The sequence below is a fragment of the Podarcis vaucheri genome (genome assembly GCF_965113315.1).
Source record: "Podarcis vaucheri genome assembly, chromosome: 6".
NCBI lineage: Eukaryota > Metazoa > Chordata > Lepidosauria > Squamata > Lacertidae > Podarcis > Podarcis vaucheri.
In genome coordinates, this window is record NC_138764.1 from 63,195,567 (window position 1) to 63,210,717 (window position 15,151).

At 43.4% G+C, this 15,151-nt stretch overlaps 1 protein-coding gene across 1 annotated transcript; it reads right to left on the minus strand.

The window, feature by feature from the left end:
• Positions 1-4: 4 nt before the first annotated feature.
• On the minus strand, positions 5-10,929 carry LOC309535504 (gastricsin-like). The gene is made up of 9 exons (XM_082228606.1): positions 10,782-10,929; positions 8,199-8,349; positions 7,667-7,784; positions 6,987-7,105; positions 5,647-5,846; positions 3,314-3,433; positions 2,224-2,371; positions 1,382-1,480; positions 5-391 (listed from the first exon to the last, which is right to left on the minus strand). Exons 1-9 carry the CDS (start codon positions 10,838-10,840, stop codon positions 236-238), a joined length of 1,170 nt encoding a protein of 389 aa, XP_082084732.1. The 5' UTR covers positions 10,841-10,929; the 3' UTR covers positions 5-235.
• Positions 10,930-15,151: the final 4,222 nt, after the last annotated feature.

A 15,151-nucleotide genomic window follows, 5' to 3' on the forward strand; every position in this document is an offset into this window, starting at 1 on the left:
CAAATTGTTATTTGTATGATTAGATTATATTTTTATTTGCTTGCAGTTACTTTGGAGAGAAGCCCAGCAGTCATGTTGTGGATTTTCACAGCAGAGGTTTCAAATTTTTGCAGAGGAAACACCTCCAAGTCCTTAGAAAGGAAGGCTGGTGGATTACAGCATGTATCAGAATGAATAAGCAGGTGGAACGAAGCGGGACGAGGCCTGGAGCAGCACAAAAGACTTCTGGGAGAGTTTATGCTACTGGTGCAAATCCAACCTGGTTGTTGCCCAGATCGTACACGGAATAGTAGGACCTAAGGAAGACATCACCAAGGATCCACAGAGGCTGTCCATTCTGGGATGGCAGGTAAGTGGGCATGATGCCAATGCTGCAATAGCCGCTGTTGTTCTGTGAAAGAAAAATCACAGTTAAATCTATTTGGCTTGGGAGTTGTCATCAACTTCATGGCATGAATAAGAAACTGCAGAGTAATGAGAGAACACTACATTTCAGCACACAAAACTTTGCACCTGAATGTTGAATTTCAAGATTTTTGCCCTTTTCTTGATCAATGTTTGGCTTTTATTTAAAAAGTATCTGTAAGATTGGAGACATACTTCAGAGGTCCAGACTATGGGAAGCCCAGAACAAATTAATAATTAGTAATTTGGACTGTGGTTTTGTTGTTTTTTATTTTAGTTTATTGTTTTTAATTGGATTATGATTATGATTTGATGGATATGTTAATTGGCTGTTTTTATTGGAAATTAATAAAAAAAAGTTTTTTTTAAAAAAAGGTATCTGTAAGAGTGCAAACTTGCATTAGCAGCTGTGTAACGTACAGTTGCACACTGACCCTACACAGAGGTGTAAGAGCACTGCTCTGCAGTCAGAAGGGTACAAACAGCATCCCAGTAATGAATGGTCCAGGTATGTTCTCCATCTCTAGGGTACAAGCACTTTACACCTGCATCCTACTACATTGGCATAGACACTAACTACGTTTCCTAGTGGTTATTTTTAAAGCCTGCTTTACATCACATATTCCCCATGGTAGATGAAAAACCACATAGGCAGTTTAGCCAGAAGCAAGTCCTTGGATGAGACAACCAGACCTAAGTACTGAAACACCCACCAGCAAAGGGAAGAAACCTTTTCCAGTGCCTGGTGCCATCAATCAATATTAACTGATGGCTTTAATTATGTTTCCATTAATGCTTTTCACTGATTTTATTCTTACATGTTGTATACCACCTTGATATTTGTTTGTGAAGGTGTGGATTAGGACTATTAAATAAATAGACAAATAACACATTTTTGTGAAGGTGTGGATGATTAAATAAGCAAACAAAGAAATAACTAACTAACGGGGAACAGCTTTTCAGTGGTATCACATACCTGAAGGACATAGGCTGAGGGGCTCAGAGGGAAACTGCTTCCACCGATGACAAAAGTAATGGTGGGCATGCTCTGGACGTTGCTGCAGCTGACCACATACTGTGGGAGGAGAAGTATGGTAAGAGCTAAGCAGCAGCATATTTCAATGACTATTACACTTCAAACATTACCACCACTAACTAAAAAAATGAGGATCCTTAGGCGCCCTTTCCCTGGTGGTTAAAACTGAAATGCAGATCTTCAATGGTTTGTTCAAAGTCAGGGTGGGAGTTTGTGGCAGGAAGATGATGGAGGAGTTTTCTGACAGCTGGTAACACTCCCCACTCATGGGCGGAGGAAGTGGGGTGTGGTGGGTGCGGTCCGCCCCGGGTGTCGCCACTGAGGGGGGTGACAAAATGCCGGGCAGCACTCACTGGGGGCCTGTAGCATGCCCGAACCATGTGTCTCTCCTGGGAAAGATGCGGTGGCTTGGGCACGCACAGGCTCCGTGCTGCCCAAACGGTCCACCTGCTGCCTCCCCCCCAGCTGTAGGGGAGCTGAGTAGGAGGAGGCAGACAGACTCCAAAGTCCCTGCGGTATGCCCCATCCCTATGGGCAGCTTGCCTAGCCCTGCCCTCGCCCTGAGTGGCTTCCTCTGCTGCTGTCCCCACTCCCACCCCACCAGCCAAATAAGAGAAATATATTTCCCTGAGTCTACACTCCTTGCATGATCCTTTGAACTGTATCCACTGTGTGGGGTCAAACAAGAACATGCTAAGTTTCATGGGTGCTGATACTGAGCATCTTCAGATTACTGGTGCTAAGTGGTCGTGCCCCCAGTCCACAGCAGCGTTCCCCCCTACCTCGCCATTGCTGTCCTGCTCAGCTCCAATGTATTGCATCAGCTCTCCAAAGACCTGCTGTGGAGCAGTGAGGAGGGACGTTCCAGTATCCACAATCGCCTGGCATCCCTGGCTGCACCAGTTGCTAATCTGGTTGCCAATATAGAAGCTAGAGGGAAAGAGTTAAAAAAGTTGTCAGCAGTTATATTCCTATTAAGATCAAGGAGCCGCAAGACCATAGGATGATATGCTTCCTTGCTTGCTTTAGATGTTTTCATGGCATCATCAAAGCTGCCATGGTTTTGAGCTTTTCATAATAACCAAAAGCAGGATTGCAGTCTTAGGTTTTTGTAATTGGGCTATAATAATCACAGCTCTTCTTTCTGTGTCCTGGAAGATGCAGAGGGCCAGAGCCAGAAATAAATGGAATAAGATATGTTTGCAGATTGTTGAACTCTAATTTTCAGCATAAGCAAAGGATATTTGTATTTTAGTGTTCTGTTGGAAGCCGCCCAGAGTGGCTGGGGAAATCCAGCCAGATAGGCAGGGTATAAATAATAAATTATTATTATTATTATTATTACTCTTTGGATCATGTTTCATGGTATGCAAAATAAGATGGGGGGAAATTACTCAGCTGGCCCAAGGGAAAATTACTCAGCTGGTTCAAGGGAAAAACTCAAACCAAAGAACCATGTTCAAATATATAAAAGGATGTCATATAGAGGAGGGAGAAAGGTTGTTTTCTGCTGCTCCGGAGAAGCGGACACGGAGCAATGGATCCAAACTACAAGAAAGAAGATTCCACCTAAACATTAGGAAGAACTTCCTGACAGTAAGAGCTGTTCGACAGTGGAATTTGCTGCCAAGGAGTGTGGTGGAGTCTCCTACTTTGGAGGTCTTTAAGCAGAGGCTTGACAGCCATATGTCAGGAGTGCTCTGATGGTGTTTCCTGCTTGGCAGGGGGTTGGACTTGATGGCCCTTGTGGTCTCTTCCAACTCTATGATTCTATGATTCTATGATTCTATAACTGTCCAGGTTTTCAACCACAAGCCTCTACTGAAGCCTGATTAGGCTCCCAGTAGACATTATCTAGGAGAATAGTCTCACCTTTCGATTGCAATTTGCCAGTAAGCTTCTTGGGTGACTGGAGTCCAGACAATCTGTCCAGAGTAGAGGCTGGAATCAACTCCTCCCAAAGCAAGTTCACCACCCTGGTTGCCCTCTTGCCTAGAAGGACAAATGCACAGGAAGGGGAAACACTTCATTATTTACATACATTCACTGAAAAAGACAGAAAGCTGGATCTGGAATCAGCCACAATTAAGAGTAGCCCTGTCGCCATTTATGGGACAAGGCTAAAGTGGGTCTGCTCTAAGCATGATTAAAGCTGCAATCGTAACCCCACTTATAAGGGAGTAAACCCCACAGAATTAAATAGGACTTCTGAGTAGGCATGGCCAGGACTGCACTGTAAGCCTGGATCCAACCTGGAGAGACTCTAAAATGGAAGGTGCTTTACACAGAGCAGCAAACATCTCCTTTGTTTTATGTTTAAGTTACTTTGAATTGAATGCTATTATAGATATGTGGCTTTATAACCTTGCAACCAAGGTCCATCATCAGAGGCAACGGCACATATTAGTGAGAGTGTTGGACCTTGGGCTAGTAATTCTCCCTCAAGCTAGTTGCTCAGCCCTAGCATTTGTACAAAATAGCAAAGGACCATTTTGTAATTGACATGTCTCAAAAATCCCATTACTGTTGTAAATTTTTATTTACCGTATTTTTCGCTCTATAACACGCACCAGACCATAACACGCACGTAGTTTTTAGAGGAGGAAAACAAGAAAAAAAATATTCTAAACGAAATAGTGGATATATGATTTTTGTGGTTCATGCTGTGGCCACAGACATGTGAGCTGACAGTGAGTTTGGAGTAGCCCAATGCAAAAATCCGAGGATCCATGTGGATCCATGCTTTGTAACCACGGAGGAGGGAAGGAAGGGGAACCTTGGATCCTCTGCTCACAACTGCAGCAGATCCCCACCACCACCCGCAGGCATTCGCTCCATAACACACACAGACATTTCCCCTTACTTTCTAGGAGGAAAAAAGTGAGTGTTATGGTGCAAAAAATACGGTATTTTTATTTATACTCTACCTTTTTCTCCAAGGAGCTCAAAGTGGCATTTATGGTTCTCCCCTTCATCATTTAACTCCCACAAGAACTCTACAAGGTAGGTCAGGCTGAGAGGCAGTGACGGGCCCAAGGTGATCTAGTAAGTGTCATGGCTGAGTGGCGATTTGAACCCTGGTTTCCCAGGTTCAAGTCTGACACTCAAGCCACTACCCCATACTGGTTCTCGGTAAACAGTCTGTTGAATCTGAAAGCTGTAGTCAAAGAGAACCAACCATGGCCACTGAGGGGAGATTGTCATTGGATAGTGTTGAACAGGAATGAATGAACTTATGATAGAAGTGAGTTAATAATTCCCCATGAGTTTCTCTTCCTTTGTCTAGTTTGCCCATCACTGATGGGGGAAGGTACACTTCAAGGTTAAAGCAATGGTAACAAAATAGGCGAGTAGCTTCTGGTTTATATTGACTTTTCCTGAAAGATAAGGATGCCTGAGGAATTTGCGTTGTGAATTCCAATGTGACCTAACATGATCTGCCCTTCCCAGACTGCGCTGTGAATCAGAATGAAGATATCCTTCAGATTTCACCTTTCCCTGAACTTTGCAAAGAAATGTTTTTGACACAAAAAAGCAAATCAGAATGCTTTTTAAAGTGCACAAAGTGTAAAAAAAAAAAGTGCATATTTTGTGAGAAAATATATACAGAAAAGCATGTTGGGGAAAATATATTCAAAAGTAAGTACCCTATTTTTTGCACCATAACACTCACTTTTTTCCTCCTAGAAAGTAAGGGGAAATGTCTGTGCGTGTTATGGAGCGAATGCCTACGGGTGGCGGGGGGGATCTGCTGCAGTCGTGAGCAGAGGATCCATGGTTCCCCTTCCTTCCCTCCTCCGTGGTTACAAAGCATGGATCCACATGGATCCTCAGGATGTTTGCATTGGGCTACCCCAAACTCACCGTCAGATCACATGTCTGTGGCCACAGCATGAACCACAAAAATCATATATCCACTATTTCGTTTAGAATATTTTTTTTCTTGTTTTACTCCTCTAAAAACTACGTGCGTGTTATGGTCTGGTGCGTGTTATAGAGCGAAAAATACGGTATTTAAATATGAATCTTCATGCATATTTTTAAAATTTGTACTTATGAATGAACAAAGTGGGAAAGTGATATGGACTGGAAAAAGACCAAGCCATCCTTCTCTACTGAAAGGTGCCCTGAGAAACTTATAAGAGGGATAGACGGAGGCAAGGCAAATGCAAAAGAAAAAGAAAAAGATTTTTTTTCATCCATACCCGCTCAGGTAGAAGCCGAACACGGGAGCATCAAGAAGGTTCTGCTGCAGCATCCCCTGCATGACTGTGGTGGCACCACCAGAAGAAATGGCGGGGTAAGCCAAGCCCAGGATGCCGTCAAACTGGGCATAGACAAAGTTTGTGCCAGGCTCAGTCTCACTCAAGCCAAATTCCTGGTTGGTGATGGAAATGCCTTGGATCTAGAGGGGAATTGTAGGAAAGAGTCATCATCACAACAAAGTAGAAAAAGCATGTTACAAATGGGAGAAAAAGAAACCTGCCAGAAAAGCACAGCATATGCAATATGCAATGGGGATATTACAGGACAATTCACTAACCACTTTTTATCCTGAGAAACAAGTGATCTAAATGGACTTGGGTCACTCAAAATGTCTGGGAAAATGAAACCTCTCTGGGCTCATTATCAAGATGAGGAGATGAACTTTCAAGCATTCCTCTCTTGATTTTCTGTTCATTGGGACTTCATAACAATACCTAGAAATGCAGTTAGCTCTCTTCTTTTACCACCTTAAAAAATACAGTAGACTAATCTAATAAATCCCTTGAGCTAATGAGTATTATGCATGGAATATAATAGCAGTCACTGCGCTAGTGCATTGTCACTACCAGCTGCCTTGTTCCAAAGTAGAAATATCAGTTCTCATACTACTGTGACAGAGAAAGTGGCACCACTGTAAAGTGGACAAGTGCCATCAAGAAATATAGCAGAATGGCATCACACAAAGCTGTTGTGTGCCATGCAACTGGGGGGAAAGGGGACATGGTGAGGACAAGTGACAACAGGTTTGAGAATGACTGCTCTCTGGTCACTGTGGCTATGCACAAATCCTCTTGCCTGGTGCATAGTATTGAAATGGATGCACATATTCCTGAACTGGCTTGCCTTGCATAGGTCAGATGCCACAGGTGCTTTCTTGATAATGACGCTCTTTCATTAAGTTCACAGAGTGCTATTGAAGAACCGATTGTTGAGGTTGGCTGTAATAGATCTCCAAGTATATTTGTACAAGAGGGTTTCTCCCCACCCTCCACTGCATCTGCAGCTTTGGCTGTGCTCAAGGCCACTATACTTTGTTACCTGTGTGATCTAAGTGCATTGCATTAGGAATGTTAGAATGGATTCCTTCCTGGCAACTAAATTACTATCTATCTGCTTCTGTTGCAAGAAGCAGTTTTTAATATTCTGTTGGGAACTATCCAGAGTGGCTGGGGCAACACAATCAGATGGGTGGCATACAGTTGTTGTTGTTGTTGTTGTTGTTGTTGTTGTTGTTGTTGTTGTTACTATTGAAACCAATATAGGGTGCACTGCTGCTTACCGTTACGGTATCATAGCCAAAGAGCCCAGTGAGGCTCCCAGTTCCATACTGCAAAGAGAAGGTCTGGTCGTTGGTGGAATAAGTAGAAGACTGGCTGGGGTTGAACAATGGGTGGTTTGCTAGTGGTAGAAATTAAAGAAAAACAGACTTGTGTCACTTTTAGGCTCACAACAAAACCAGGTTTTAATACCATGTGTGTCACTCCCTCTTCTCATCCACCATTGAACCTGAATCCGCAGCTGCGAGTTAGAAAAGTTCCAGCACCAAAATATAAACCCAAAAATCATTCTTCACCTTTGTTTTGCTTAGAACAGTGGTGGCCAAACTTGGCTCTCCAGCTGTTTTGGGACTACAATTCCCATCATCCCTGACCACTGGTCCTGTTAGCTAGGGATTATGGGAGTTGTAGTCACTGTCTGAGGAAGAGGAGTGCAGGGGGAGTGCACCGCCCCCGGCAGCACAATCCTGGTGGGGTGCCATTGTGGCTGCCCGCCCCCCCCCCCCCCGCGCTGGGTGCCACACCCCTGCAGGCAGTGTGCCACGCCTCCAGGACACACGCCAGCCCCACCCCCGCCTGCTCTCCACCCCACGGTGCCAAAGCATGAAGCTCCACCACTGGTTGTAGTCCCCAAATGGCTGGAGGACCACGCTTGGCCACCACTGGCTTAGAGGATACTCACTGCAAGCCTGACTCTGGCAGTAGACTGATGGCACCCAGAGGTTGGATGACCCAGTGTCAAAGAGAACCAAGAAGTTCTGGGGTGGAGTTCCAATGCTGATCTCTCCATAATAGGACATCTAGAGAAAGGAATACATTGCCATCAACAATAGCCTCCCCACATTGATATATGCATAAATTCCCAGCACATGCAATAGAACATTTTGCACAACCGCCCCAAAAGGAAGCAAAAACTACCCATTACTTTAACTACCCAAAAATATTCCTCATATATATTTTTCTTCTTTTGATTTTTCATGCTCTCCCATATATTTTAATTTAGAGTGATGCACAAAGAGAACCACAATTCCATTCTCAAAACTTAAAATTCCCATGATTTTTAATAGTCACATATTAGGACTCAAACATTGATATTCAGCTAAATCTCGACTTCTTATTCCATCCAGCACATGTTGAAATCCTAGCCTTTACTCTTTCCTAGTTTTGCTCTTTCTATGATTTTGGTAGCTTCTCTTAGCCAACCGTATACTCACGTCCATGTAGTTAGCAAGGGGTTCGTAACCACTGGCATAGTTGTTGAGGTACTTGCTGGCAGGGTCATAATGATTGTCCTTTAGGAACTTTTCAAGGACACCCTTCTCCTTCATCACCTCCCGCATGGACTTGAACTTTTTCAGGGGAACTCTGTATGGGATAAAGAGTTAGACGCAGAGTCAAAAAGACAGCTGTAAACTCTTTGCATATTAAGTATGCTCAGTGGAATATCTTCAGGCCATTGATGGAATTCTCTGGTCTGAACCATATAATACCTAAGGCAAGCACACTAACTTCCATCTAATTCCATCAGGGTTCAAGCTAACCTGATACCATCCTAACCTTAAAAGGCCACACTAACTCTCGCACTGTGTTGTTAACAAGGAATGGAAAGCCAAGAGGGACACTTGTACAGGTTCTTCCACTGGACTTCTCTTCTGCGATATTGCACATTTCTCCTTTCCTCCCTGCCCAAAAGTGCTCTGTCTATCTTTCATCTTACTTGTTATTTAACCAATACCTACAGCTGCTGATTCAATAAAAAGGTATTAGCTAAACTATTTTGGATCCTGTCTTTGCCCTTCTCAGTGATTCTCTTGCCTTCCTGAGCTTTGTCTGTTTAGGTAATGATATCTACTGCAGGGATGGCAAAACGTTTTGGGCTCAAAGGCCACATTCATCCTTAGCCATCGTTCTAGGACTGCGTGCCAGCAGTGGGTGCTGCCAAAAGTGGGTGTGCCCATCTCACAGTCTCACATACATACACACAGAGGCACACAGCTCCCTCTTCAGCTGAGCAGCTGAGCAGTGTGTGTGTGTGTGTGTGTGTGTGTGTTATTGCCCACTCAGTTAATGTTACACCTGACAATCAAGGAAGGATCAATTAACATGCCAATTAAGGCTCTAGTTGGCTCTCTCTGCCCACTCCAATACCTACGGTATATACTGTACTTAAATAATTAAAAAAACATTTCTCCTACCACTACCAGAATTAGAGTGATCTTGCAGGACCAAATAATTGCTTGTGGAGACACATACATCAGGCCTTCCTAGCTCTAAGGAAAATAAGTTTTTTACCCATATACTGTACATACTATGAGTAGTAAGATTCCATGGCTATTAACTAGCATCACTGAGATTGGAATCTCCATATTCACAATTTCCAGAGAGGTACCGTAGTTGTGTTCGCTTCTTGCAGCAAAAACAATGAAAAGTGTTTAAGATCCCACAAAACTCTTCTGTTGTTTTTCAATGTTTACAGCATAACTCTGATTTGCTGAGGAGGACAGAAAAATGATGGCTGTCACCATCACACCTCCCATGAGCTTACCAAGGACATCTGCCTGGCTACTTTTGAGAAAAAATGCTGAGCTAAATGAATAATTTGTCTCATACATTAAAGCAATTGATGTAGGGAGTGAATTGAATAGAGACTGAAAAAGGCCTGCATAGGAAACATACATTCATCATACATGCAATTCTTCTTCCCCCCCCTTTTAATTTAATTTTTATTGCAAAGTAAATACTGTCATTTTAATCATTGATATTCTGCCCCATAATGACAGCTTCAATTTACTCCAATTTTCTAAATTTCCTTTAATTTCCTTCCATTTTTTGCATCATAAATGCAGTTCTAATAATGCAGTGAAATACAAATGAATGAAAGAAAGAACATTAACAGTATAATCCTTCCTGTGCACATCTCCTGAGATGTTCGGCCCACTGAGTTCAGCAGCATTTACGGTACTTTCAGGTAAATGTGTACAGGAGTATATATATATATTTTTAATGTACATTTTGTTCTCACAGAAGTTATTGGGAAATGTTATGCATCTTTGCAGGAAATGTCATGTCAATTTGATTCCAATGTCTTGAAAATTTCAAAACAATAAGGGTTTCAGTTTTTAAAAAAACGGTCTCAGTTGCTTACTGAGAATCTCTGCCTTTGGATAGAATATTGTGGTTTTAAAGGCTTTTATAAAAAGTTTCAATGATAAAATGCTCTGTGTTGCACTTTACAGCTATATTTCTCACTTAACAACTTGATAAAAGAGCATCGTTGCTATTATCTAAATCAAGAATAGCCAACATTGTGCTTTCCATATTTTGTTGGACTACAAGTCCCATCATCTATGACCATTGGTCATGCTGGCTAGGACTGATGGGAGTTGAAGTCCAACAACATCTGGAGGGCAACCATTATCTAAATTTTATGAGCTAACTGTCACAATCATTACTATACTCAGAACAACTGAATTCAGTACATAGTTCTGTAGACATAGGCTTGCTACTGAAATCCAGTAGAAAACAATGGATCTCAGGCTAGTCATTATGACTAACTTGGTCCATAGGTTTTTAAAGATCCTAGGCAGCAGTCCTAGGCATGTTTATCTGGGATTAAGCCTCGCCCCGAATGCTTATTGCTTACTCCCAGATAAGTGATGAACAGCACATTATTACTTTACAGGCACATTGTGCTAAACATTCATACTTCATTGCTGCTCTTTTTTTCCGGCTACCAAGCACAACTGAAGCCAAGAATCACCCGGAGAGGCTGCACCATGCCATTGTTCCATACTCACTTGACAACAGCACCCTCACAGAGGTGAAGGCACACCAGGGCAAGGATCAGCCACTTCATGATGCCTTCTTTCTTCTGAGCAGTTTCTAAAGTGTATTCTTTCACTGCTGCACCTTGGTCTTAAGACACTGGGTAAGTGTTGGCACAGCAGGGTCCCTTCTTATATACCCTGAACAGTGCTGCTTTCACCGCCAACATGCAGCCAAGTCACATATCAGAATCTTAACAATGGGTCAAACAATTTTTCAAAGGCATTGCAGAACTTTTATCTCAATCGCTATTATTTAATCGGAAAAGCAAATGATGTTTTGTGCTAAGCTCATATTTTGGAAGTAGAGGTTGACATTGGTTCTTATCATCATATATTCAGTTCTCTTTAAAACACACACACACACAAGGTCCTTGCAAACTACATCTCCAGCAAGCACTTGTTTTATCTTTTACTTGTATGAGATATGATAGTTATAGTGTGTGTTTTCATAAGGGGGTGTTAGCATGCAGGGGGTGTTAACATGCAAAACTTTGATTAGAATGGAAAAATACGAAGCCTTAAACAGTCATGTGATCTTCACTGTTTCCATCCAAGGTATTATCAGAAGCATTCCAGCATCACTAGAACCATACTATACCAATCAAGATTGAAAGTCAAATTATTTGACATGAACAGAAAAGGCCCAAAAGGATCCAGTCATATATAATAAGCAGAACAGCTCAGAATAGAACAGGGGTGCCCAAACTTTTTCAAAGAGGGCCAGATGTGATGAAGTGAACATGCATGAGGGCCGACCGAAGTTGTTGACCTTGCTGAGCTTTTTTTATAATTTTACCCCAAAGTTGTTGAGCCTGGGATAGAAAATTGCGTTGTGATACAGTGGTACCTCGCAAGACGAAAAGAATCCGTTCCGCGAGTCTCTTCGTCTTGCGGTTTTTTTGTCTTGCGAAGCAAGCCCATTAGCGGCTTAGCGGATCAGCACTATTAGCGGCTTAGCGGGCTTAGTGGATCAACTGATAAGCGGCTTAGCGGCTTAGCGGATCAGCTGATAAGCGGCTTAGCGGCTTAGCGGATCAGCTGTTAAGCGGCTTAGCGGATCAGCTGTTAAGCGGCTTAGCGGATCAGCTGTTAAGCGGCTTAGCGGATCAGCTGATAAGCGGCTTAGCGGATCAGCTGTTAAGCAGCTTGGCGGATCAGCTGATAAACGGCTTAGCGGCTTGGGAAAAGGGGGGGGAGGAAAAAACCCTGCAGGAACTTGCAAGACATTTTCGTCTTGTGAAGCAAGCCCATAGGAAATTCGTTTTGTGAAGCACCTCCAAAACGGCACCACTGTATACAGTATATACATCCTTCTTCTGTTCCATGCCTGCTCACTCTGCTCTTCAAGCTATGTAAGCTCCCAATCTTGTGGATTTTTCCACCATGAGGTACATAGTCATTGTTCCCTGTTAGGTGATAGGGTAACTGCCACTATGTAGTGTGCTCTGGATTAGGGACGTGGGTGGCGCTGTGGGTTAAACCACAGAGCCTAGGGCTTGCTGATCAGAAGGTCAACAGTTCGAATATCCGGACAGGGTGAGCTCTGATTGCTTGGTCCCTGCTCCTGCTAATCTAGCAGTTCGAAAGCACAAAGTTCAAGTAGATAAATAGGTACCGCTCTGGTGGGAAGGTAAACGGCACTTCTATGTGCTGCTCTGGTTCGCCAGAAGTGGCTTGTCATGCTGGCCATATGACCCGGAAGCTGTATGCCGGCTCCCTTGGCCAATAAAGCAAGATGAGCGCCGCAACCCCAGAGTCATCTGCGACTGGACCTAATGGCCAGGGGTCCCTTTACCTTTACTGAGCTCTGGGGGCATGGAAAGGGTCTTACGTAGAACAGGGAGAAAGATCAGTCCACTTACCGTATTGATCAGGAGATGCCAACCTTTGGGGGCCCATGGACACGTGTGCAAACTGGAGAAACTGTTTTGGGCACCACACGCACACACAGTCAAACACATATCACAACCTTCTGCCTATGGCAGAACACTTCTAAAAAGCCTAATTTCAGCAGGGAGAGGGGACACAGCAGGCATGAAGGAAGGCCTCTGTGCAGAGCTGGCCCACCCATAAGGCAAGGTAAAGTGTGTGCTTCAGGTAGCAGGATCCCCTGGGGCAGTAGATCTGGCCTCCAAGGAATGCATAGCCCACTGCTGCAGTGGTGGCAGCAGTTGCCCTATGCTCCTTAGAGGCTGAATCTACCATCTCCTCAGCAGCCTTCCTCGTCATGCCACCTCTGCAGCAGCCTCTTGTCAAATAGTAGTTGCTGCTGATCTCCCTTGCTTGTTCCCGATATAGATCTTTATTGTGCTCTTATTCCTGATCTTTTCTCACCCCTTGTTCCCTAGACAGCTCCCCCCTACATTTTGTGGTTTGCTTCAGGTGCCAAAATGTGCAGCCAATGGTGGGATGTTGGATGGAGACCCCTGATATAGACTAATGGCTACGTTAATATGTAGCCTCATGAACAGGGGTAGGCAACCTAAGGCCTGTGGACCGGATCCGGCCCAATCGCCTTCTAAATCCGGCCCGCAGGCGGTCCAGGAATCAGCTTGTTTTTACATGAGTAGAATGTGTCCTTTTATTTAAAATGCATCTCTGGGTTATTTGTGGGGTATAGGAATTCGTTCATATATTTTTTTCAAAATATAGTCCGGCCCACCACATGGTCTGAGGGACGATGGACCAGCCCACGGCTGAAAAAGGTTGCTGACCCCTGCTCAAGAGGATGAATGGAGGAAGTGCTGTGGCTCTGCAGAGACATACCAGATCAAATGTTACATGAACATTTCTTCCTGAAGCAACAATAGTTTGCTGCAACAAAACATCGAGTTTCTTGACTTTTATTGAAGATGCATTTTTTAAAACATGGAAATGCTTTTTTTCTCCTTTATTGTGTGTGTTTATACACTTTTAAACAGATTGTACAGTCAGGTTTGTGGGTTTTTCCAGAGCGCTCCTTAGGAGATAGCTTCGACCAACTTGGCTGAACTGAAGTACAGTAAGCCCCAAACTTACATGAATTTAACTTGTGCACATTCAGCGTTATGTGTGTGGCAAAAAAAATAATAATTTAAAAAATACTAAGGGGGTGGAAAAGAGGTGAAGTTCCAGGAAAAATGGCTTTGGCAAATGCATATCAGGTGTGATAAGGCTCACCTTAAGTGAATGGCTGCTTATCATTGCCCTCTTTATAATTAAATCTGCAGAGGGCACTAAATTTTCCACGTGGTGCAGATCCTGCCAGATCCTGGTTGAGGTGAATGGTACCGGGTGAGCAATTGTTGCTGCTTATCTGGTAACCAGCAAGGCTGCTTCTGGCTGTCCTTACTCAGGCGAAATAGGATTTGCTTTCCACCTTGGATAAGATTGTGATGGGAACAGGGCTCTTTTAATAGGCATTAGAATGATAAAATGAAGTGGCTCCTAACTGCAGTTTGTAATGTACAGGAGCTCTCTAGAAAAGGCACTTTAAAATGTGTGTGCACACTGTATGTAGTCTGATCTGATTCCAAGATTCCACTGTATGTAGTCTGATCTGATTTGCAAGATTTCCAGTACAACAGTAGGAAAGTTGACCACCCTGCATTGAACAGCATACCACCCTTTTCTACTAAAATGAGCAGAAATGCAGCTGCATGTAGCAACCAGCCAATCAATCCCACCCAACCTCCTACACAGGTATCCTAACTTTCATCTTTAGACACATCCTGAGATGGAGCAATTCATAATGATCTGACTCTACACAACGGCATTTCTTCCTGAGGCTGAGGAACATTGTGTTTGTGTTCAGGTGTTTGTGTTCAGGTTAAGTCTTCATCATTCTGTGACATCCTATGGTTGTTCTAGACTCAACCAGCCAAGAATTTAATCTACATTGCAGTTACTATAGGCCATGTGAGTGAGTTTCATGGCTGAGCAGAGAGATTTGAATCAGGGTTCCACATGTCCAAACCAAATATTTTAAATCATTCCAGCTTGTACTGAATTGGGCTCATTTGGGAGGAAGGGCAGGAATAAATTTAATAAACAACAAAATTGTTTCGGTTGGATTAAGTCATGTAGGACCATCTCCATATCCCCCCACCCCCATTTTCCAGATAATGCAGTAGGAGAGAATGCATTGTAGAGATCCAGGATAATTCTTAAAGCCAATGACTGAAACTTCACGTGGAGGATGTGGTTTTCCATAGCTCAGAAAAAGTGGAAAATTCAAATCAGGGTGCAGATTGCTTTAGGCTCTTAGAAACTGGTACATTTGTCAGTGAACCTCAACACTTGCAAGTAATTTGGGGACTTTATTGATGATGCCATGAGCCATGCTGATCCAAACATAGTGC